The sequence below is a fragment of the Dreissena polymorpha genome, chromosome 2 (genome assembly GCF_020536995.1).
Source record: "Dreissena polymorpha isolate Duluth1 chromosome 2, UMN_Dpol_1.0, whole genome shotgun sequence".
Classification (NCBI taxonomy): Eukaryota; Metazoa; Mollusca; class Bivalvia; order Myida; family Dreissenidae; genus Dreissena; species Dreissena polymorpha.
The window spans coordinates 6714227-6740530 of NC_068356.1; the positions used below are offsets into that span (position 1 = coordinate 6714227).

Consider the following 26304-nt stretch of genomic DNA (forward strand, 5'->3'; position numbering starts at 1 on the left):
ACTACGCCGTAACTGGCCCTTCACCGTACTAAGCAGAAGCGGAAGCAGAAGTGTTGTGGATGAGGTGTCCGCCTAGCGATCGGGAGTTCGTGGGTTCGCTCCCTACTCGGGAGCGTTCTCATTATCTCCTCCATAGACACCAAGTACTGATTCTTCCCAGGAAACGGACTCGACAGTGTCCATATCTGCCTATAATAGGCCTTCATGTAATAGTCAGCAATTGACTGTAGGAAGTACGAAGTAGTAGAAGAAGAAGAAATATCAAGAATAACTTTTCTTTAGCGCAGTTTTAAGCTGCATCAAGTACGGGGAGGGGCGTCAGATTTCATGACTTATTTCGCATTATAAAATACTTTTGATCATATATCTATGGATAAAGCGCATACATACAAAAGAAGAATAGAAATAAAATTAAAATAACCCGATGAAACGTGAACCATCCATACATATTTGTTCGAAGAAACCTGATTTGGTGATTTGTCGGACATTCGATATTTGATTATTAATAGTATCGTGAACCATCTCGATCATGCAAAATATATTGATCAGTTTGATGGAATAATTCATATTCAATCAAAAATAAATGTTATGATGAAATCGTTGAAACCACATGTAAAATGTATTATTGACATGCCATGTGTTGCATGATAACCATATATAAAGAAGTGAAACTCCAGCTGCTGGAGCAGTATTGCATTCTCATTATAAATAAATTATCACAATCAGTTAGTCCTTTATTTAAGGCAAGTGACCAATTGCCAAAACAGAACGAAACAGCACAATACGAAACAACATACACACATAGAAGAATAAAGCTCGGGTCACCGCCTTGGAACGGTCAATGCAAAGCATTGGGGGTTTAAACCGGTTTTAGAGCGCTCAACCTCACACTTGGCCCAGCAATATACATGATACATATAAGTGTAAATAAAAATTAACCTCATAGCATTGCAACTCAAATTTAGCAATAATAAAAGGGAATTAAAACGCATTCAATTTACCATTTAATTACTCAATGGTAGGAAGGAGACCAGAGCAACAGAGTTACAACTTTTTGAGGAATGATGAAATGAAATTACGCACAAGTGTCAACTATATCCCTTCTTTTAAGAAAAAGATTTAAGAATATAGCATCATATAGTTAATATTTCAGATCATCATCGTGCAAATACAGGAAGAAGCAGCAATAATAGGCGTAAAAGATCCATATTACATAGCTTATATATATGCCTTGCGGGATGGAATGCAATGTATTTAAAGTGAGGACACAATCACGATCCCACTGCTTGAACGACGGTCGCTTTATACTTAATACTAAAGCATTTTTAAATGTCAATTCTGAAAGCAATAAAAAATGTACACAAATATCATGATAGAGAATAACAATACTTAAATGATAAAAAATATAAGTAAACCTATGTCTGCCGAGTTAACTGTTTCTAGCCACATCTCTGCAACAATAACAATATCTGCTTGTATCTAAGAAATATTAATTGTATGCTCAAGTTGACCTCTTTTACCTGTTAATGGACTGGCAATTAATAATGAAGACTATGAGAGGAATGTGAGATATTCTTTTTGAGTATATTTACTGCCAGAGGGCTGTGTGATCGATTTTGTAATGATGTTGCATATGTACAGAAAAATTCAATTTCGCTTTCTCTGGCAAATGTTAGGTTACTGAAACTGTCGTGGGAGGGGAGGGGAATGGGTCTGATCCGTATTAGAGCAAATCTCTCTGGGATATTGTCATCGTGAATTAATGGTAACACAAATAAGTTATACATAAGGAGCATTGATGCAATAGACAGAGAAAGCATATCTGATTTAAACATTGCTTTACTCTGAATACATCTGTCGACTATCACCACTTGCTCATTTAGGCGACCTCAATATGACCCGCGTCATGTGAAAATGGGTCTTATTGAATATGCGGCAAGCATATGCGAAGGTAGGTCTGTAGCTACGCTAGCCGCATGCGGGTAATATGATATAGAGCTGTGTTTGGAACCATGTATAATAATGCGCCCAAATTTTCCATATCGTCTTGAATGTGAGAAAGAATTTCTTTGTGATTTAGTGTATGCCGTCGTGTCTTAGCCAAATAGGCGAATTAAAAATAAAACGACTTTGATATTACTTTAAACTTATCACTACTTGCTATTACAAGTTGTAATTTAAAGTAAATAACATTTAATGTTCATATGATTCAAAAAGCATATATTGCTGTGAAAGTAATAACAAACTTTTTTAACGTATTCTAAAACTGAAAGTGAAAGTAGCACCAAGTAGACATTACCCCGATGAACGCGTCATTTTGTGTTCGTACAGATATCCACCTGCAGCATCATGTCTACAAAGTGCTTCTATGGACCCACCAACAAGTTCCTTGTCTCGACTCCGATTGGGGACGTGGAATTAGAGTGTTGTCCTAAGGGGATCCATTCGTTGTGCTTAGTCGAGGGAGTGAATGATACGAACTTCAATCCTAAACCAGGGTAATAAGATAGTACAGTTTGGTTTTGCCCTGCACTCAAGTCTACCAATTAAGTAGTACATGAGTTCCTACCAAGTAGAACATGAGTCTCTACCAAGTAGTACATGAGTCCCTACAAAGTAGAACACGAGTCTCTACCAAGTAGTATATGAGTATCTACCAAATAGTACATGAGTCTCTACCAAGTAGTACATGAGTCTCTACCAAGAAGTACATGAGTCTCTACCAAGTTGTACACGATTCTTCACCAAGTAGTACATGAGTCTCTACCAAGTAGTACATGAGTCTCTACAAAGTAGTACATGAGTCTCCACCAAATAGTACATGAGTCTCTACCAAGTAGTACATGAGTCTCTACCAAGTAGTACACGAGTCTCTACCAAGTAGTACATGCATCTCTACCAAGTAGTACATGAGTCTCCACCAAGTAGTATGAGTCTCTACCTAGTAGTACATGAGTCTCTACCAAGTAGTACATGAGTCTCTACCAAGTAGTACATGAGTCTCTACCAAGTAGTACATGAGTCTCTACCAAGTAGTACATGAGTCTCTACCAAGTAGTACATGAGTCTCCACCTAGTAGTACATGAGTCTCTACCAAGTAGTACATGAGTCTCTACCAAGTAGTACATGAGTCTCTACCAAGTAGTACATGAGTCTCTACCAAGTAGTACATGAGGCTCTACCAAGTAGTTCATGAGTCTCTACCAAGAAGTCAATGAGTCTCCACCAAATAGTATATGAGTCTCTACCTAGTAGTACATGAGTCTCTACCAAGTAGTAGATGAGTCTACCAAGAAGTAGATGAGTATCTACCATGTAGTAGATGAGTCTCTACAAAGTAGTACATTAGTCTCTACCAAGTAGAACATGAGTCCCTACCAAGTAGTACATGAAAATCTACCAAGTAGTACATCGGTTTCTACCAAGTAGTATATAAGTATTTACCAAGTAGTACATAAGTCCCTACAAAGTAGTAACTGAGTCGCTACCAAGTAGTACATGAGTCTCTACCAAGTAGTACATGAGTCCCTACCAAGTAGTACATTAGTCTCTAACAAGTAGAACATGAGTCCCTACCAAGTAGTACATGAGTTTACCAAGTAGTAGATAAGTCTCTACCAAGAAGTAGATGAGTATCAACCAAGTAGTAGATGAGTCTCTACCAAGAAGTACACGAGTCTCTACCAAGTAGTACATGAGTCTCTGCCAAGTAGTATATGAGTCTCTGCCAAGTAGTATATGAGTCTCTACCAAGTAGTAGATGAGTCTCTGCCAAGTAGTATATGAGTCTCTACCAAGAAGTGGATGAGTCTCTACCAAGTAGTACATGAGTCTCTGCCAAGTAGTATATGAGTCTCTACCAAGTAGTAGATGAGTCTCTACCAAGTAGTACATGAGTCTCTACCAAGTGATACATGAGTCACTACCAAGTAGTACATAAGTCTCCACCAAGTAGTACATGAGTCTTTACCACGTTACACGTGAGTCTCTACCACGTAGTATGTGAGTCTCTACCAAGTAGTACATGAGTCTACCATGTAGTAGAATAGTCTCTACCAAGAAGTAAATGAGTATCAACCAAGTAATATATGAGTCTCTACCAAGTAGTACATGAGTCTCTACCAAGTAGTAGATGAGTCTCTACAAAGTAGTACATTAGTCTCTACCAAGTAGAACATGAGTCCCTACCAAGTAGTACTTGAATCTCTACCAAGTAGTACATGAGTCTCTACCAAGTAGTATATGAGTATTTACCAAGTAGTACATAAGTCCCTACAAAGTAGTAACTGAGTCGCAACCAAGTAGTACATGAGTCTCTACCAAGAAGTACATGAGTCCCTACCAAGTAGTACATTAGTCTCTAACAAGTAGAACATGAGTCCCTACCAAGTAGTACATGAGTCTACCAAGTAGTAGATGAGTCTCTACCAAGAAGTAGATGAGTATCAACCAAGTAGTAGATGAGTATCTACCAAATAGTACACGAGTCTCTACCAAGTAGTAGATGAGTCTCTACCAAGTAATAGATGAGTCTCTACCAAATAGTAGATGAGTCTCTACCAAGAAGTAGATGAGTCTCTACCAAGTAGTACATTAGTCTCTACCAAGTAGTACATGAGTCTCTACCAAGTAGTAGATGAGTCTCTACCAAGTAGTACATGAGTCTCTACAAAGAAGTACATCAGTCTCTACCAAGTACTACATGAGTCTCTTCCAAGTAGAACACTTGTCTCTACCAAGTAGTACATGAGTCTCTGCCAAGTAGTATATGAGTCTCTACCAAGTAGTAGATGAGTCTCTACCAAGTAGTACATGAGTCTCTACAAAGTAGTACATGAGTCTCTACCAAGTAGTACAGGAGTCTCTTCCAAGTAGAACACGAGTCTCTACCAAGAAGTACATGAATCTCTACCAAGTAGTACATGAGTCTCTACCAAGTAGTACACGAGTCTCTGCCAAGTAGTACAGGAGTCTCTTCCAAGTAGAACACGAGTCTATACCAAGAAGTACATGAATCTCTACCAAGTAGTACATGAGTCTCTACCAAGTAGTACTTGAGTCTCTACCAAGTAGTACATGAGTCTCTAACAAGTAGTACATGAGTCTCTACCAAGTAGTACATGAGTCTCTACCAAGTAGTACATGAGTCTCTACCAAGTATTACATGAGTCTCTACTAAGTATTACATGAGTCTCTACCAAGTAGTACATGAGTCTCTACAAAGTAGTACATGATTCTCTGCCAAGTCGTACATGAGTCTCTACGAAGTAGTAGATAAGTCTCTACGAAGTAGTAGATAAGTCTCTACCAAGTAGTAGATGAGTCTCTATCAAGTAGTTCTTTAGTCCCTAACAAGTAGTACATGAGTCTCCACCAAGAAGTATATGAATCTCTACCAAGTAGTGCATGAGTTTCTACCAAGCAGTGTATGAGTCTCTACCAAGTAGTACACGAGTCTCTAACAAGTAGTACATGAGTCTCCACCAAGTGGTATATGAGCCTCCACCAAGTAGTACATGAGTCTCCACCATGTAGTATATGAGTCTCTACCAAGTAGTACATGAGTCTCTACCAAGAAGTACATGAGTCTCCACCAAGTAGTATATGAGTCCTTACCAAGTAGTGCATGAGTCCCTACCAAGAAGTACATGAGTCTCCACCAAGTAGTACATGAGTCTCCACCAAGTAGTATATGAGTCTCTACCAAGTAGTACATGAGTCCCTACCAAGAAGTACATGAGTCTCCACCAAGTAGTATATGAGTCTCTACCAAGTAGTACATGAGTCCCTACCAAGAAGTACATGAGTCTCCACCAAGAAGTACATGAGTCTCCACCAAGTAGTACATGAGTCTCCACCAAGTAGTACATGAGTCTCTACCAAGTAGTACATGAGTCTGTACCAAGTAGTATATGAGTCTCCACCAAGAAGTACATGAGTCTCCACCAAGTAGTACATGAGTCTCCACCAAGTAGTACATGAGTCTCCACCAAGAAGTACATGAGTCTCCACCAAGTAGTATATGAGTCTCTACCAAGTAGTATATGAGTCTCTACCAAGTAGTACATGAGTCTCTACCAAGTAGTACATGAGTCTCCACCAAGTAGTACATGAGTCTCCACCAAGTAGTATATGAGTCCTTACCAAGTAGTACATGAGTCTCCACCAAGTAGTATATGAGTCTCCACCAAGAAGTACATGAGTCTCCACCAAGTAGTACATGAGTCTCCACCAAGTAGTACATGAGTCTCCACCAAGAAGTACATGAGTCTCCACCAAGTAGTACATGAGTCTCTACCAAGTAGTATATGAGTCTCTACCAAGAAGTACATGAGTCTCCACCAAGTAGTACATGAGTCTCCACCAAGTAGTATATGAGTCTCCACCAAGTAGTACATGAGTCTCCACCAAGTAGTACATGAGTCTCCACCAAGTAGTATATGAGTCTCTACCAAGTAGTACATGAGTCTCCACCAAGTAGTACATGAGTCTCCACCAAGTAGTATATGAGTCTCTACCTAGTAGTGCATGAGTTTCTACCAAGTAGTACATGAGTCTCTACCAAGTAGTGCATGAGTCTCTACCAAGTAGTGCATGAGTCTCTACCAAGTAGTGCATGAGGTTCTACCTAGTAGTGCATGAGTCCCTACTTAGAAGTACATGAGTCTCTACCAAGTATTGCATGAGTCTCTACTTAGAAGTACATGAGTCTCTACCTTGTAGTGCATGAGTCTCTACCAAGTAGTACATGAGTCTCTACCAAGTAGTGCATGAGTCTCTACCAAGTAGTACATGAGTCTCTACCAAGTAGTACATGAGTCTCTACCTAGTAGTGCATGAGTTTCTACCAAGTAGTACATGAGTCTACCAAGTAGTGCACGAGTCTCTACCAAGTAGTGCATGAGTCTCTACTTACAAGTACATGAGTTTCTACCTAGTAGTGCATGAGTTTCTACCAAGTAGTGCATGAGTCCCTACTTAGAAGTACACGAGTCTCTACCAAGTAGTATATGAGTCTCTACTTAGAAGTACATGAGTCTCTACCTAGTAGTGCATGAGTCTCTACTTAGAAGTACACGAGTCTCTACCAAGTAGTATATGAGTCTCTACTTAGAAGTACACGAGTCTCTACCAAGTAGTATATGAGTCTCTACTTAGAAGTACACGAGTCTCTACCAAGTAGTATATGAGTCTCTACTTAGAAGTACATGAGTCTCTACCTAGTAGTGCATGAGTCCCTACTTAGAAGTACACGAGTCTCTACCAAGTAGTATATGAGTCTCTACTTAGAAGTACACGAGTCTCTACCAAGTAGTGCATGAGTCTCTACTTAGAAGTACATGAGTCTCTACCAAGTAGTGCATGAGTCTCTACTTAGAAGTACACGAGTCTCTACCAAGTAGTGCATGAGTCTCTACTTAGAAGTACATGAGTCTCTACCTAGTAGTGCATGAGTTTCTACCAAGTAGTGCATGAGTCCCTACTTAGAAGTACACGAGTCTCTACCAAGTAGTGCATGAGTCTCTACCAAATAGTGCATGAGTCTCTTCCAAGAAGGATATTACTTCACTGTTCTCACAAAAAATGTCTTAAATGAGACTAAATTTGTAATAAACATCCTGCCAGTGGGATACTTTTCTTCGTTTTCAGTAAAAGTGTAGGCCTACTGTCCCAGACTTACAAGGACAATGGGTACACATATAAGCCGGCGGTAGACTGTGTCAGATGGCTTGAGGCGTATTTCAGCCATCCTGAGAAGAGACTGGTGGCTACACCGAGTATTTGTCAACACATCGGTAGGGAAGGTCGGTATGATATTGTATTGGGCGTGATTTTATATGGGACAGGGACATATTATCACGATATTTGGATTTATACCCAATAGGTCAATCAGAGGTTTAATGACTGGATAATTCAGATGAACCTGGGATTACATGAATATAACAAATACAGCAAGCTACCATTTTGATACAGCTCAGTACAATATGCCTCATACATCAATTGATTTAAAAACATATTACATGTTATGCATAAAATGGCCACTACTCCATTGATAATCAATGCAAATTATTGGAGTGTTTATTAGGCATTATGAACCTTAGAATGAAATAACCTTCAGTAATATCTGTCCAACAAAGTTTTTTTTCAAGACATGCATACAGACCGTTGTCTGTTCGTTGTTTACGGTAAATAATTCAACAGGAATATAAAGGTATAGATTTAATAAGAGCAAGATAATTTGTATTATTTTTCCTATCGTTATCAAATGATGTTGGTCATGTATTCTGAAGTAAATTAAATTCGTACATGCATTATCCCAAAGTGATGTGCATCTGAGATAACGCACACATGTTTATCATTTGAGCATTCACAAACTGTTCGACATTGATAACATAGATTAACATCTTTGCCCCAGATAAACGGTTTGCTGCGCTGAACAAGTTTCATTTTTAATATACTAAACGTTTAGGTCAACACATTAAAATACGCATCTCCGTATTCACCTCTCACTATGTTTAGAACAATTGTATTGTCCCTAAATTTCACATTGTCAGTATTTTTTAATGGCTATTGTCTCATTCTTTCTCAGATTGGCTGATATACGCCTTTAACCAGTGTTGGCTTATTATTCACTAATGCGACAAAATCAATTATATACAAGCCTTACATGCGAGAATGGGTCTTTTGTCATATGCGGCCATTGTAGCCCCATTCCAGCCTGCGAATCTGCACAGTGTCGACTGGAGCTACCCTGTTCGTTTATAGTCACACAGGGTTTGTTGGTCTCATAAGCGTATATGGTAGCTCCTTTCCGGACTACACGGGCGCGCTGGCTGGTCTGGAGCTACACTGATAGGATATGGCATAATACTAATTTTCACGTGAAGCGACTAATAAATATTACATATTGTAGGGTCTTTCACTTACAAAGTGTGGTTCACACTGCTAAAAGAGGTTCAGATTGGCCAAACTATATCCTACGGTGGGCTGGCCAGACTATGCGGGAACGTGAAGGCATGCAGAGCAGTGGGCCAGGCTATGAGGAACAATCCGGTTGGTTTGATCATTCCATGTCACAGGGTCATACAGGAAAACGGCCAGCTTGGAAATTATTCCCATGGGACAAGGAACAAAGTGAAACAATGGCTGTTGGAACACGAAGGGTCGTGCAAGTGATGACCTTCTTTAGCCGATAGTACATATTCGTGTGGAGGATGTGTTGCGCCTATACTACTGTATCAAATGCCTTTAGAAACCGTCGTGAAAATACTAAAGAAGTCGAAATGTGGTCATTAAGGGTCTTGAAAAGGATGGGCTTCTTTTTAATATAATACAGGAGCAGTGCATGTGTTATATGTTCAGTCTTTATTAAAGGCATACAAAACGTGGCCGTGTTTTGACTACCGGTAATAACAGACGCCATTATGTGTTCTTTTAATAGTACATCGAACGCCTAGTGTGAAGATAAGTGTGTTCAGTATGTCCTGTTGCTACAACATTTTCATTGTATATGGGTATTCAGCTGTTTTGTATCAAGTAGATAACAGACGTTTGTGATATATAAGATCAATGCTTTACTCTTTTTGTTGCAAAAAATAACTTTACACAGACGTATTGCGCAAAACAGAAGGATTTTAATACGTTGAACAAAGTTATCCCTCCCGCATAAAAATTGATTTGTTTGTGTGAATATTAAATTTGTTCGGTCATTCTGTAGATCACTATTGTTTTCTCTGACTCACATCGTTAGTTTTCTGTTTTTCGACGATGATTGTTATAGTAATAGACTTCAAGTTTCATAGTTAGTCTCATCGCATTAGGAGTTGATGATGTTTAACCTTTAAATAATCGGAAACTGCCCGTTTAGCTTTCATGCTGTTAAAAGTCTTCAGCATTTTCACACACATGAACATGTTTTCAATTACCTTTCTTGTACCATGTTTGTTGATCGTACCAATTGCTCAATGAATTCAAACGTTAATTACACTTATTTTTTGGAAAATCGGCCGTTCTAAAAGATGTTTGCTATCTGGCGATATCTGCTAGTTTTCCTGTTGTTTGTGTGATCGCATTTTGCTCCTCGTTCCTCGTCACCATTTACATTCTTATCATTCTAGAGGACACATTTGCTGTCCAATATAAACGAATACCTCGTTAACACTCTCAAAGGAACATTTTGAAGTTCAATCTTCTTGAACCTTGGTCAGAATATTTTATTCTAATGATATCTCTGCTGAGGTCGATAGTAGTTCCGGTCCGTCAAAAAAAAATACAACAACAAAAAAACACGGCTGTTTGAAGGCTGGAAAATAGTTCAGGCTTTATGAAAAATTTAAAATGCTAATTTCGCTCCGGATGTTTCTGGAGTTTTGTAATTCCAATTTCGTAGTCTGTAATTTTAAGTTACGCCTCAAAGTCTAAACGCCATAAGTTTAATTTCCGTCCTTTTGAAAAAAACATAACCGTAACGTGGCACTGTAGATTTCCATTTTCGGCAATTTACAATCGATTGAACTTTCCAGAAGTCATATTTTTTTACCACATTTGTATTAATCTCACTCCTAAATAATTATTATGATATATATGCTAGTGTGAGAATATTTGGTCATTTGATAAATTTCGCTGTCAGGGGGTGGGACAGTTCACCGGTATATGTCTATATTCAACTCCACCTTCACAGAATAGTTAAGTCCCTTTGCTTCTCAGGCGGACACCCTTGTTTTATACATTCTGCGTCAAAATTGATATTAAATTTAAAAGGGACCTTTTCACAGATTTTGGCATTTATTCAAAATTGTCATTAAATTCTTTAAATTGAAAATTATAAACGTTGGAACAAAGAGCTCCCTTTTAAAAATAAGAATACAATTTAAGAAAAAAAGTATTCATCAACTGGGCTCGAACCACTAACTCTTGGAGTAAAAGTCTATCACCTAAACCACTCGGCCATCCGTGATCATACTGGTAGATGTGTATTTTATACTTTATATAAGCAATCCACGTAGTGCCACACACTGTTACGATAACAACAGAACTCTCCAAATCATTCAATAGTTTCGCGTTTGTAACGCTTTAGGGCCTATAATTTTCAGGTTTTTATATCGTCAACAGACTAATATAATTGATATTTTAGAGCATGGTAAATGTTCAGTATTACTGTTTTCTCGCAAATATCATAATTACAACAAACATGTGCGAGTCTTATTTTTTTTCTATTTTTTTCAATTTACTAAAACGTTAAAAGGTCCCTTGAAGATTGTTTTTCACCCCGAATGGCGCATAGCTTTTGTTAAATATCACAAAAGATGTAGATCTTTGCCTCTCCACCATGAGTCTCCACCAAGAAGTATATGAATCTCTACCTAGTAGTGCATGAGTTTCTACCAAGCAGTGTATGAGTCTCTACCAAGTAGTACACGAGTCTCTAACAAGTAGTACATGAGTCTCCACCAAGTGGTACATGAGTCTCCACCAAGTAGTACATGAGTCTCCACCAAGTAGTAAATGAGTCTCTTCCAAGTAGTATATGAGTCTCTACCAAGTAGTACATGAGTCCCTACCAAGAAGTACATGAGTCTCCACCAAGTGGTATATGAGTCTCCATCAAGTAGTATATGAGTCTCCACCAAGTAGTATATGAGTCTCTACCAAGTAGTACATGAGTCCCTACCAAGAAGTACATGAGTCTCCACCAAGTAGTATATGAGTCTCCACCAAGTAGTATATGAGTCCTTACCAAGTAGTACATGAGTCCCTACCAAGAAGTACATGAGTCTCCACCAAGTAGTATATGAGTCTCCACCAAGTAGTACATGAGTCTCCACCAAGTAGTATATGAGTCTCTACCAAGTAGTACATGAGTCCCTACCAAGAAGTACATGAGTCTCTACCAAGTAGTATATGAGTCACTACCAAGTAGTATATTAGTCTCCACCAAGTAGTACATGAGTCTCTACCAAGTAGTATATGAGTCTCTACCAAGTAGTACATGAGTCCCTACCAAGAAGTACATGAGTCTCCACCAAGTAGTATATGAGTCTCTACCTAGTAGTGCATGAGTTTCTACCAAGTAGTACATGAGTCTCTACCAAGTAGTGCATGAGTCTCTACCAAGTAGTGCATGAGTCTCTACCAAGTAGTGCATGAGGTTCTACAAAGTAGTGCATGAGTCCCTACCAAGTAGTGCATGGGTCTCTACTTAGAAGTACATGAGTCTCTACCTAGTAGTGCATGAGTCTCTACCAAGTAGTACAGGAGTCTCTACTTAGAAGTACATGAGTCTCTACCTAGTAGTGCATGAGTCTCTACCTAGTAGTGCATGAGTCTCTACCTAGTAGTACATGAGTCTCTACTTAGAAGTACATGAGTCTCTACCTAGTAGTGCATGTGTCTCTACCTAGTAGTGCATGAGTCTCTACCTAGTAGTGCATGAGTCTCTACCTAGTAGTGCATGAGTCTCTACCTAATAGTGCATGAGTCTCTACCTAGTAGTACATGAGTCTCTACCTAGTAGTTCATGAGTCTCTACCAAGTAGTGCATGAGTCTCTACTTAGAAGTACATGAGCCTCTACCTGGTAGTGCATGAGTCTCTACCTAGTAGTACATGAGTCTCTACCAAGTAGTACACGAGTCTCTACCTAGTAGTGCATGAGTCTCTACCAAGTAGTACATGAGTCTCTACCAAGTAGTGCATGAGTCTCTACCAAGTAGTACATGAGTCTCTACCAAGTAGTACATGAGTCTCTACCTAGTAGTGCATGAGTTTCTACCAAGTAGTACATGAGTCTACCAAGTAGTGCACGAGTCTCTACCAATTAGTGCATGAGTCTCTACTTAGAAGTACATGAGTCTCTACCTAGTAGTGCATGAGTTACTACCAAGTAGTGCATGAGTCCCTACTTAGAAGTACACGAGTCTCTACCAAGTAGTACATGAGTCTCTACCAAGAAGTACACGAGTCTCTACCAAGTAGTGCATGAGTCTCTACCAAAAAGTGCATGAGTCTCTTCCAAGAAGGATATTACTTCACTGTTCTCACAAAAAATGTCTTAAATGAGACTAAATTTGTAATAAACATCCTGCCAGTGGGATACTTTTGTTCGTTTTCAGTAAAAGTGTAGGCCTACTGTCCCAGACTTACAAGGACAATGGGTACACATATAAGCCGGCGGTAGACTGTGTCAGCTGGCTGGAGGCGTATTTCAGCCATCCTGAGAAGAGACTGGTGGCTACACCGAGTATTTGTCAACACATCGGTAGGGAAGGTCGGTATGATATTGTATTGGGCGTGATTTTATATGGGACAGGGACATATTATCAGGATATTTGGATTTATACCCAATAGGTCAATCAGAGGTTTAATGACTGGATAATTCAGGTACACCTGGGATTACATGAATATAACAAATACAGCAAGCTACCATTTTGATACAGCTCAGTACAATATGCATCATACATCAATTGATTTAAAAACATATTACATGTTATGCATAAAATGGCCACTACTCCATTGATAATCAATGCAAATTATTGGAGTGTTTATTAGGCATTATGAACCTTAGAATGAAATAACCTTCAGTAATATCTGTCCAACAAAGATATTTTTCAAGACATGCATACAGACCGTTGTTTGTTCGTTGTTTACAGTAAATAATTCAACAGGAATATAAAGGTATAGATTTAATAAGAGCAAGATAATTTGTATTATTTTTCCTATCGTTATCAAATGATGTTGGTCATGTATTCTGAAGTAAATTAAATTCGTACATGCATTATCCCAAAGTGATGTGCATCTGAGATAACGCACACATGTTTATCATTTGAGCATTCACAAACTGTTCGACATTGATAACATAGATTAACATCTTTGCCCCAGATAAACGGTTTGTTGCGCTGAACAAGTTTCATTTTTAATATACTAAACGTTTAGGTCAACACATTAAAATACGCATCTCCGTATTCACCTCTCACTATGTTTAGAACAATTGTATTGTCCCTAAATTTCACATTGTCAGTATTTTTTAAATGGCTATTGTCTCATTCTTTCTCAGATTTGCTGAAATACGCCTTTAACCAGTGTTGGCTTATTATTCACTAATGGGACAAACTCTAATTATTTACAAGCCTTACATGCGAGAATGGGTCTTTTGTCATATGCGGCCATTGTAGCCCCATTCCAGCCTGCGAATCTGCACAGTGTCGACAGGAGCTACCCTGTTCGTTTATAGTCACACAGGGTTTGTTGGTCTCATAAGCGTATATGGTAGCTCCTTTCCGGACTACACGGGCGCGCTGGCTGGTCTGAAGCTACACTGATAGGATATGGCATAATACTAATTTTCACGTGAAGCGACTAATAAATATTACATATTGTAGGGTCTTTCACTTACAAAGTGTGGTTCACACTGCTAAAAGAGGTTCAGATTGGCCAAACTATATCCTACGGTGGGCTGGCCAGACTATGCGGGAACGTGAAGGCATGCAGAGCAGTGGGCCAGGCTATGAGGAACAATCCGGTTGGTTTGATCATTCCATGTCACAGGGTCATACAGGAAAACGGCCAGCTTGGAAATTATTCCCATGGGACAAGGAACAAAGTGAAACAATGGCTGTTGGAACACGAAGGGTCGTGCAAGTGATGACCTTCTTTAGCCGATAGTACATACTCGTGTGGAGGATGTGTTGCGCCTATACTACTGTATCAAATGCCTTTAGAAACCGTCGTGAAAATACTAAAGAAGTCGAAATGTGGTCATTAAGGGTCTTGAAAAGGATGGGCTTCTTTTTAATATAATACAGGAGCAGTGCATGTGTTATATGTTCAGTCTTTATTAAAGGCATGCAAAACGTGGCCGTGTTTTGACTACCGGTAATAACAGACGCCATTATGTGTTCTTTTAATAGTACATCGAACGCCTAGTGTGAAGATAAGTGTGTTCAGTATGTCCTGTTGCTACAACATTTTCATTGTATATGGGTAATCAGCTGTTTTGTATCAAGTAGATAACAGACGTTTGTGATATATAAGATCAATGCTTTACTCTTTTTGTTGCAAAAAATAACTTTACACAGACGTATTGCGCAAAACAGAAGGATTTTAATACGTTGAACAAAGTTATCCCTCCCGCATAAAAATTGATTTGTTTGTGTGAATATTAAATTTGTTCGGTCATTCTGTAGATCACTATTGTTTTCTCTGACTCACATCGTTAGTTTTCTGTTTTTCGACGATGATTGTTATAGTAATAGACTTCAAGTTTCATAGTTAGTCTCATCGCATTAGGAGTTGATGATGTTTAACCTTTAAATAATCGGAAACTGCCCGTTTAGCTTTCATGCTGTTAAAAGTCTTCAGCATTTTCACACACATGAACATGTTTTCAATTACCTTTCTTGTACCATGTTTGTTGATCGTACCAATTGCTCAATGAATTCAAACGTTAATTACACTTATTTTTTGGAAAATCGGCCGTTCTAAAAAATGTTTGCTATCTGGCGATATCTGCTAGTTTTCCTGTTGTTTGTGTGATCGCATTTTGCTCCTCGTTCCTCGTCACCATTTACATTCTTATCATTCTAGAGGACACATTTGCTGTCCAATATAAACGAATACCTCGTTAACACTCTCAAAGGAACATTTTGAAGTTCAATCTTCTTGAACCTTGGTCAGAATATTTTATTCTAATGATATCTCTGCTGAGGTCGATAGTAGTTCCGGTCCGTCAAAAAAAAAAACAACAACAAAAAAACACGGCTGTTTGAAGGCTGGAAAATAGTTCAGGCTTTATGAACAATTTAAAATGCTAATTTCGCTCCGGATGTTTCTGGAGTTTTGTAATTCCAATTTCGTAGTCTGTAATTTTAAGTTACGCCTCAAGTCTAAACGCCATAAGTTTAATTTCCGTCCTTTTGAAAAAAACATAACCGTAACGTGGCACTGTAGATTTCCATTTTCGGCAATTTACAATCGATTGAACTTTCCAGAAGTCATATTTTTTTACCACATTTGTATTAATCTCACTCCTAAATAATTATTATGATATATATGCTAGTGTGAGAATATTTGGTCATTTGATAAATTTCGCTGTCAGGGGGTGGGACAGTTCACCGGTATATGTCTATATTCAACTCCACCTTCACAGAATAGTTAAGTCCCTTTGCTTCTCAGGCGGACACCCTTGTTTTATACATTCTGCGTCAAAATTGATATTAAATTTTAAAGGGACCTTTTCACAGATTTTGGCATTTATTCAAAATTGTCATTAAATTCTTTAAATTGAAAATTATAAACGTTGGAACAAAGAGCTCCCTTTTAAAAATAAGAATACAATTTAAGAAAAAAAGTATTCATCAACTGGGCTCGAACCACTAACTCTTGGAGTAAAAGTCTATCACCTAAACCACTCGGCCATCCGTGATCATACTGGTAGATGTGTATTTTATACTTTATATAAGCAATCCACGTAGTGCCACACACTGTTACGATAACAACAGAACTCTCCAAATCATTCAATAGTTTCGCGTTTGTAACGCTTTAGGGCCTATAATTTTCAGGTTTTTATATCGTCAACAGACTAATATAATTGATATTTTAGAGCATGGTAAATGTTCAGTATTACTGTTTTCTCGCAAATATCATAATTACAACAAACATGTGCGAGTCTTATTTTTTTTCTATTTTTTCAATTTACTAAAACGTTAAAAGGTCCATTGAAGATTGTTTTTCACCCCGAATGGCGCATAGCTTTTGTTAAATATCACAAAAGATGTAGATCTTTGCCTCTCCACCATGAGTCTCCACCAAGAAGTATATGAATCTCTACCTAGTAGTGCATGAGTTTCTACCAAGCAGTGTATGAGTCTCTACCAAGTAGTACACGAGTCTCTAACAAGTAGTACATGAGTCTCCACCAAGTGGTACATGAGTCTCCACCAAGTAGTACATGAGTCTCCACCAAGTAGTAAATGAGTCTCTTCCAAGTAGTATATGAGTCTCTACCAAGTAGTACATGAGTCCCTACCAAGAAGTACATGAGTCTCCACCAAGTGGTATATGAGTCTCCATCAAGTAGTATATGAGTCTCCACCAAGTAGTATATGAGTCTCTACCAAGTAGTACATGAGTCCCTACCAAGAAGTACATGAGTCTCCACCAAGTAGTATATGAGTCTCCACCAAGTAGTATATGAGTCCTTACCAAGTAGTACATGAGTCCCTACCAAGAAGTACATGAGTCTCCACCAAGTAGTATATGAGTCTCCACCAAGTAGTACATGAGTCTCCACCAAGTAGTATATGAGTCTCTACCAAGTAGTACATGAGTCCCTACCAAGAAGTACATGAGTCTCTACCAAGTAGTATATGAGTCTCTACCAAGTAGTATATTAGTCTCCACCAAGTAGTAAATGAGTCTCTACCAAGTAGTATATGAGTCTCTACCAAGTAGTACATGAGTCCCTACCAAGAAGTACATGAGTCTCCACCAAGTAGTATATGAGTCTCTACCTAGTAGTGCATGAGTTTCTACCAAGTAGTACATGAGTCTCTACCAAGTAGTGCATGAGTCTCTACCAAGTAGTGCATGAGTCTCTACCAAGTAGTGCATGAGGTTCTACAAAGTAGTGCATGAGTCCCTACCAAGTAGTGCATGGGTCTCTACTTAGAAGTACATGAGTCTCTACCTAGTAGTGCACGAGTCTCTACCAAGTAGTACATGAGTCTCTACTTAGAAGTACATGAGTCTCTACCTAGTAGTGCATGAGTCTCTACCTAGTAGTGCATGAGTCTCTACCTAGTAGTACATGAGTCTCTACTTAGAAGTACATGAGTCTCTACCTAGTAGTGCATGAGTCTCTACCTAGTAGTGCATGAGTCTCTACCTAGTAGTGCATGAGTCTCTACCTAGTAGTGCATGAGTCTCTACCTAGTAGTACATGAGTCTCTACCTAGTAGTGCATGAGTCTCTACCAAGTAGTGCATGAGTCTCTACTTAGAAGTACATGAGTCTCTACCTGGTAGTGCATGAGTCTCTACCTAGTAGTACATGAGTCTCTACCAAGTAGTACACGAGTCTCTACCTAGAAGTGCATGAGTCTCTACCAAGTAGTACATGAGTCTCTACCAAGTAGTGCATGAGTCTCTACCAAGTAGTACATGAGTCTCTACCAAGTAGTACATGAGTCTCTACCTAGTAGTGCATGAGTTTCTACCAAGTAGTACATGAGTCTACCAAGTAGTGCACGAGTCTCTACCAAGTAGTGCATGAGTCTCTACTTAGAAGTACATGAGTCTCTACCAAGTAGTGCATGAGTCTCTACCAAGTAGTATATGAGTCTCTACCTAGTAGTGCATGAGGTTCTACAAAGTAGTGCATGAGTCCCTACCAAGTAGTGCATGGGTCTCTACTTAGAAGTACATGAGTCTCTACCTAGTAGTGCATGAGTCTCTACCAAGTAGTACAGGAGTCTCTACTTAGAAGTACATGAGTCTCTACCTAGTAGTGCATGAGTCTCTACCTAGTAGTGCATGAGTCTCTACCTAGTAGTACATGAGTCTCTACTTAGAAGTACATGAGTCTCTACCTAGTAGTGCATGAGTCTCTACCTAGTAGTGCATGAGTCTCTACCTAGTAGTGCATGAGTCTCTACCTAGTAGTGCATGAGTCTCTACCTAATAGTGCATGAGTCTCTACCTAGTAGTACATGAGTCTCTACCTAGTAGTGCATGAGTCTCTACCAAGTAGTGCATGAGTCTCTACTTAGAAGTACATGAGCCTCTACCTGGTAGTGCATGAGTCTCTACCTAGTAGTACATGAGTCTCTACCAAGTAGTACACGAGTCTCTACCTAGTAGTGCATGAGTCTCTACCAAGTAGTACATGAGTCTCTACCAAGTAGTGCATGAGTCTCTACCAAGTAGTACATGAGTCTCTACCAAGTAGTACATGAGTCTCTACCTAGTAGTGCATGAGTTTCTACCAAGTAGTACATGAGTCTACCAAGTAGTGCACGAGTCTCTACCAAGTAGTGCATGAGTCTCTACTTAGAAGTACATGAGTCTCTACCTAGTAGTGCATGAGTTTCTACCAAGTAGTGCATGAGTCCCTACTTAGAAGTACACGAGTCTCTACCAAGTAGTGCATGAGTCTCTACCTAGTAGTGCATGAGTCTCTACCTAGTAGTGCATGAGTCTCTACCAAGTAGTGCATGAGTCTCTACTTAGAAGTACATGAGTCTCTACCTAGTAGTGCATGAGTTTCTACCAAGTAGTACATGAGTCTCTACCTAGTAGTGCATGAGTCTCTACCTAGTAGTGCATGAGTTTCTACCAAGTAGTGCATGAGTCTCTACCAAGTAGTGCATGAGTTTCTACCAAGTAGTGCACGAGTCTCTACCAAGTAGTGCATGAGTCTCTACTTAGAAGTACATGAGTCTCTACCTAGTAGTGCATGAGTTTCTACCAAGTAGTGCATGAGTCCCTACTTAGAAGTACATGAGTCTCTACTTAGAAGTACACGAGTCTCTACTTAGAAGTACACGAGTCTCTACCAAGTAGTACATGAGTCCCTACTTAGAAGTACATGAGTCTCTACTTAGAAGTACACGAGTCTCTACCAAGTAGTGCATGAGTCTCTACTTAGAAGTACATGAGTCTGTACCTAGTAGTGCATGAGTTTCTACCAAGTAGTGCATGAGTCCCTACTTAGAAGTACATGAGTCTCTACCAAGTAGTGCATGAGTCTCTACCTAGTAGTGCATGAGTCTCTACCAAGTAGTGCATGAGTCCCTACTTAGAAGTACATGAGTCTCTACTTAGAAGTACACGAGTCTCTACCAAGTAGTGCATGAGTCTCTACTTAGAAGTACATGAGTCTCTACCTAGTAGTGCATGAGTTTCTACCAAGTAGTGCATGAGTCCCTACTTAGAAGTACACGAGTCTCTACCAAGTAGTGCATGAGTCCCTACTTAGAAGTACATGAGTCTCTACCAAGTAGTACATGAGTCTCTACCAAGTAGTACATGAGTCTCTACCTAGTAGTGCATGAGTTTCTACCAAGTAGTACATGAGTCTACCAAGTAGTGCACGGGTCTCTACCTAGTAGTGCATGAGTCTCTACTTAGAAGTACATGAGTCTCTACCTAGTAGTGCATGAGTCTCTACCAAGTAGTGCATGAGTCCCTACTTAGAAGTACACGAGTCTCTACCAAGTAGTGCATGAGTCTCTACCAAATAGTGCATGAGTCTCTTCCAAGAAGGATATTACTTCACTGTTCTCACAAAAAATGTCTTAAATGAGACTAAATTTGTAATAAACATCCTGCCAGTGGGATACTTTTGTTCGTTTTCAGTAAAAGTGTAGGCCTACTGTCCCAGACTTACAAGGACAATGGGTACACATATAAGCCGGCGGTAGACTGTGTCAGCTGGCTGGAGGCGTATTTCAGCCATCCTGAGAAGAGACTGGTGGCAACACCGAGTATTTGTCAACACATCGGTAGGGAAGGTCGGTATGATATTGTATTGGGCGTGATTTTATATGGGACAGGGACATATTATCAGGATATTTGGATTTATACCCAATAGGTCAATCAGAGGTTTAATGACTGGATAATTCAGGTACACCTGGGATTACATGAATATAACAAATACAGCAAGCTACCATTTTGATACAGCTCAGTACAATATGCATCATACATCAATTGATTTAAAAACATATTACATGTTATGCATAAAATGGCCACTACTCCATTGATAATCAATGCAAATTATTGGAGTGTTTATTAGGCATTATGAACCTTAGAATGAAATAACCTTCAGTAATATCTGTCCAACAAAGATATTTTTCAAGACATGCATACAGACCGTTGTTTGTTCGTTGTTTACGGTAAATAATTCAACAGGAATATAAAGGTATAGATTTAATAAGAGCAAGATAATTTGTATTATTTTTCCTATCGTTATCAAATGATGTTGGTCATGTATTCTGAAGTAAATTAAATTCGTACATGCATTATCCCAAAGTGATGTGCATCTGAGATAACGCACACATGTTTATCATTTGAGCATTCACAAACTGTTCGACATTGATAACATAGATTAACATCTTTGCCCCAGATAAACGGTTTGTTGCGCTGAACAAGTTTCATTTTTAATATACTAAACGTTTAGGTCAACACATTAAAATACGCATCTCCGTATTCACCTCTCACTATGTTTAGAACAATTGTATTGTCCCTAAATTTCACATTGTCAGTATTTTTTAAATGGCTATTGTCTCATTCTTTCTCAGATTTGCTGAAATACGCCTTTAACCAGTGTTGGCTTATTATTCACTAATGGGACAAACTCTAATTATTTACAAGCCTTACATGCGAGAATGGGTCTTTTGTCATATGCGGCCATTGTAGCCCCATTCCAGCCTGCGAATCTGCACAGTGTCGACAGGAGCTACCCTGTTCGTTTATAGTCACACAGGGTTTGTTGGTCTCATAAGCGTATATGGTAGCTCCTTTCCGGACTACACGGGCGCGCTGGCTGGTCTGAAGCTACACTGATAGGATATGGCATAATACTAATTTTCACGTGAAGCGACTAATAAATATTACATATTGTAGGGTCTTTCACTTACAAAGTGTGGTTCACACTGCTAAAAGAGGTTCAGATTGGCCAAACTATATCCTACGGTGGGCTGGCCAGACTATGCGGGAACGTGAAGGCATGCAGAGCAGTGGGCCAGGCTATGAGGAACAATCCGGTTGGTTTGATCATTCCATGTCACAGGGTCATACAGGAAAACGGCCAGCTTGGAAATTATTCCCATGGGACAAGGAACAAAGTGAAACAATGGCTGTTGGAACACGAAGGGTCGTGCAAGTGATGACCTTCTTTAGCCGATAGTACATACTCGTGTGGAGGATGTGTTGCGCCTATACTACTGTATCAAATGCCTTTAGAAACCGTCGTGAAAATACTAAAGAAGTCGAAATGTGGTCATTAAGGGTCTTGAAAAGGATGGGCTTCTTTTTAATATAATACAGGAGCAGTGCATGTGTTATATGTTCAGTCTTTATTAAAGGCATGCAAAACGTGGCCGTGTTTTGACTACCGGTAATAACAGACGCCATTATGTGTTCTTTTAATAGTACATCGAACGCCTAGTGTGAAGATAAGTGTGTTCAGTATGTCCTGTTGCTACAACATTTTCATTGTATATGGGTATTCAGCTGTTTTGTATCAAGTAGATAACAGACGTTTGTGATATATAAGATCAATGCTTTACTCTTTTTGTTGCAAAAAATAACTTTACACAGACGTATTGCGCAAAACAGAAGGATTTTAATACGTTGAACAAAGTTATCCCTCCCGCATAAAAATTGATTTGTTTGTGTGAATATTAAATTTGTTCGGTCATTCTGTAGATCACTATTGTTTTCTCTGACTCACATCGTTAGTTTTCTGTTTTTCGACGATGATTGTTATAGTAATAGACTTCAAGTTTCATAGTTAGTCTCATCGCATTAGGAGTTGATGATGTTTAACCTTTAAATAATCGGAAACTGCCCGTTTAGCTTTCATGCTGTTAAAAGTCTTCAGCATTTTCACACACATGAACATGTTTTCAATTACCTTTCTTGTACCATGTTTGTTGATCGTACCAATTGCTCAATGAATTCAAACGTTAATTACACTTATTTTTTGGAAAATCGGCCGTTCTAAAAAATGTTTGCTATCTGGCGATATCTGCTAGTTTTCCTGTTGTTTGTGTGATCGCATTTTGCTCCTCGTTCCTCGTCACCATTTACATTCTTATCATTCTAGAGGACACATTTGCTGTCCAATATAAACGAATACCTCGTTAACACTCTCAAAGGAACATTTTGAAGTTCAATCTTCTTGAACCTTGGTCAGAATATTTTATTCTAATGATATCTCTGCTGAGGTCGATAGTAGTTCCGGTCCGTCAAAAAAAAAAAACAACAACAAAAAAACACGGCTGTTTGAAGGCTGGAAAATAGTTAAGGCTTTATGAACAATTTAAAATGCTAATTTCGCTCCGGATGTTTCTGGAGTTTTGTAATTCCAATTTCGTAGTCTGTAATTTTAAGTTACGCCTCAAGTCTAAACGCCATAAGTTTAATTTCCGTCCTTTTGAAAAAAACATAACCGTAACGTGGCACTGTAGATTTCCATTTTCGGCAATTTACAATCGATTGAACTTTCCAGAAGTCATATTTTTTTACCACATTTGTATTAATCTCACTCCTAAATAATTATTATGATATATATGCTAGTGTGAGAATATTTGGTCATTTGATAAATTTCGCTGTCAGGGGGTGGGACAGTTCACCGGTATATGTCTATATTCAACTCCACCTTCACAGAATAGTTAAGTCCCTTTGCTTCTCAGGCGGACACCCTTGTTTTATACATTCTGCGTCAAAATTGATATTAAATTTTAAAGGGACCTTTTCACAGATTTTGGCATTTATTCAAAATTGTCATTAAATTCTTTAAATTGAAAATTATAAACGTTGGAACAAAGAGCTCCCTTTTAAAAATAAGAATACAATTTAAGAAAAAAAGTATTCATCAACTGGGCTCGAACCACTAACTCTTGGAGTAAAAGTCTATCACCTAAACCACTCGGCCATCCGTGATCATACTGGTAGATGTGTATTTTATACTTTATATAAGCAATCCACGTAGTGCCACACACTGTTACGATAACAACAGAACTCTCCAAATCATTCAATAGTTTCGCGTTTGTAACGCTTTAGGGCCTATAATTTTCAGGTTTTTATATCGTCAACAGACTAATATAATTGATATTTTAGAGCATGGTAAATGTTCAGTATTACTGTTTTCTCGCAAACATCATAATTACAACAAACATGTGCGAGTCTTATTTTTTTTCTATTTTTTCAATTTACTAAAACGTTAAAAGGTCCCTTGAAGATTGTTTTTCACCCCGAATGGCGCATAGCTTTTGTTAAATATCACAAAAGATGTAGATCTTTGCCTCTCCACCATGAGTCTCCACCAAGAAGTTTATGAATCTCTACCTAGTAGTGCATGAGTTTCTACCAAGCAGTGTATGAGTCTCTACCAAGTAGTACACGAGTCTCTAACAAGTAGTACATGAGTCTCCACCAAGTGGTACATGAGTCTCCACCAAGTAGTACATGAGTCTCCACCAAGTAGTAAATGAGTCTCTTCCAAGTAGTATATGAGTCTCTACCAAGTAGTACATGAGTCCCTACCAAGAAGTACATGAGTCTCCACCAAGTGGTATATGAGTCTCCATCAAGTAGTATATGAGTCTCCACCAAGTAGTATATGAGTCTCTACCAAGTAGTACATGAGTCCCTACCAAGAAGTACATGAGTCTCCACCAAGTAGTATATGAGTCTCCACCAAGTAGTATATGAGTCCTTACCAAGTAGTACATGAGTCCCTACCAAGAAGTACATGAGTCTCCACCAAGTAGTATATGAGTCTCCACCAAGTAGTACATGAGTCTCCACCAAGTAGTATATGAGTCTCTACCAAGTAGTACATGAGTCCCTACCAAGAAGTACATGAGTCTCTACCAAGTAGTATATGAGTCTCTACCAAGTAGTATATTAGTCTCCACCAAGTAGTACATGAGTCTCTACCAAGTAGTATATGAGTCTCTACCAAGTAGTACATGAGTCCCTACCAAGAAGTACATGAGTCTCCACCAAGTAGTATATGAGTCTCTACCTAGTAGTGCATGAGTTTCTACCAAGTAGTACATGAGTCTCTACCAAGTAGTGCATGAGTCTCTACCAAGTAGTACATGAGTCTCTACCAAGAAGTACATGAGTCTCTACCAAGTAGTGCATGAGGTTCTACAAAGTAGTGCATGAGTCCCTACCAAGTAGTGCATGGGTCTCTACTTAGAAGTACATGAGTCTCTACCTAGTAGTGCACGAGTCTCTACCAAGTAGTACATGAGTCTCTACTTAGAAGTACATGAGTCTCTACCTAGTAGTGCATGAGTCTCTACCTAGTAGTGCATGAGTCTCTACCTAGTAGTACATGAGTCTCTACTTAGAAGTACATGGGTCTCTACCTAGTAGTGCATGAGTCTCTACCTAGTATTGCATGAGTCTCTACCTAGTAGTGCATGAGTCTCTACCTAGTAGTGCATGAGTCTCTACCTAGTAGTACATGAGTCTCTACCTAGTAGTGCATGAGTCTCTACCAAGTAGTGCATGAGTCTCTACTTAGAAGTACATGAGTCTCTACCTGGTAGTGCATGAGTCTCTACCTAGTAGTACATGAGTCTCTACCAAGTAGTACACGAGTCTCTACCTAGAAGTGCATGAGTCTCTACCAAGTAGTACATGAGTCTCTACCAAGTAGTGCATGAGTCTCTACCAAGTAGTACATGAGTCTCTACCAAGTAGTACATGAGTCTCTACCTAGTAGTGCATGAGTTTCTACCAAGTAGTACATGAGTCTACCAAGTAGTGCACGAGTCTCTACCAAGTAGTGCATGAGTCTCTACTTAGAAGTACATGAGTCTCTACCTAGTAGTGCATGAGTTTCTACCAAGTAGTGCATGAGTCTCTACTTAGAAGTACACGAGTCTCTACCAAGTAGTGCATGAGTCTCTACTTAGAAGTACATGAGTCTCTACCTAGTAGTGCATGAGTTTCTACCAAGTAGTGCATGAGTCCCTACTTAGAAGTACACGAGTCTCTACCAAGTAGTGCATGAGTCTCTACCAAAAAGTGCATGAGTCTCTTCCAAGAAGGATATTACTTCACTGTTCTCACAAAAAATGTCTTAAATGAGACTAAATTTGTAATAAACATCCTGCCAGTGGGATACTTTTGTTCGTTTTCAGTAAAAGTGTAGGCCTACTGTCCCAGACTTACAAGGACAATGGGTACACATATAAGCCGGCGGTAGACTGTGTCAGCTGGCTGGAGGCGTATTTCAGCCATCCTGAGAAGAGACTGGTGGCTACACCGAGTATTTGTCAACACATCGGTAGGGAAGGTCGGTATGATATTGTATTGGGCGTGATTTTATATGGGACAGGGACATATTATCAGGATATTTGGATTTATACCCAATAGGTCAATCAGAGGTTTAATGACTGGATAATTCAGGTACACCTGGGATTACATGAATATAACAAATACAGCAAGCTACCATTTTGATACAGCTCAGTACAATATGCATCATACATCAATTGATTTAAAAACATATTACATGTTATGCATAAAATGGCCACTACTCCATTGATAATCAATGCAAATTATTGGA

General features: G+C 39.0%; 1 protein-coding gene across 6 annotated transcripts; it reads left to right on the top strand.

The window, feature by feature from the left end:
• Positions 1-2066: 2066 nt before the first annotated feature.
• On the top strand, positions 2067-22414 carry LOC127865737 (methylated-DNA--protein-cysteine methyltransferase-like). Of its 6 annotated transcripts, none has more exons than XM_052405677.1 (3): positions 2067-2498; positions 7652-7806; positions 21618-22414. In XM_052405677.1, exons 1-3 carry the CDS (start codon positions 2350-2352, stop codon positions 21878-21880), a joined length of 567 nt encoding a protein of 188 aa, XP_052261637.1. In that variant the 5' UTR covers positions 2067-2349; the 3' UTR covers positions 21881-22414. The 6 variants fall into 6 exon arrangements, with proteins under 6 accessions (XP_052261637.1, XP_052261638.1, XP_052261636.1 ...); XM_052405678.1 differs by lacking the exon at positions 7652-7806 and adding an exon at positions 20352-20506; XM_052405676.1 differs by lacking the exon at positions 21618-22414 and adding an exon at positions 14379-14853.
• The last annotated feature ends 3890 nt before the right edge of the window (positions 22415-26304 follow it).

Coding starts and splice junctions, on each gene's coding strand:
- LOC127865737 (XM_052405677.1), top strand. CDS start 2,350: ATGTCTACAAAGTGCTTCTATGGACCCACCAACAAGTTCCTTGTCTCG. Junction 2,499..7,651: donor AACTTCAATCCTAAACCAGG/GTAATAAGATAG, acceptor CTTCGTTTTCAG/TAAAAGTGTAGGCCTACTGT. Junction 7,807..21,617: donor TCAACACATCGGTAGGGAAG/GTCGGTATGATA, acceptor TACATATTGTAG/GGTCTTTCACTTACAAAGTG.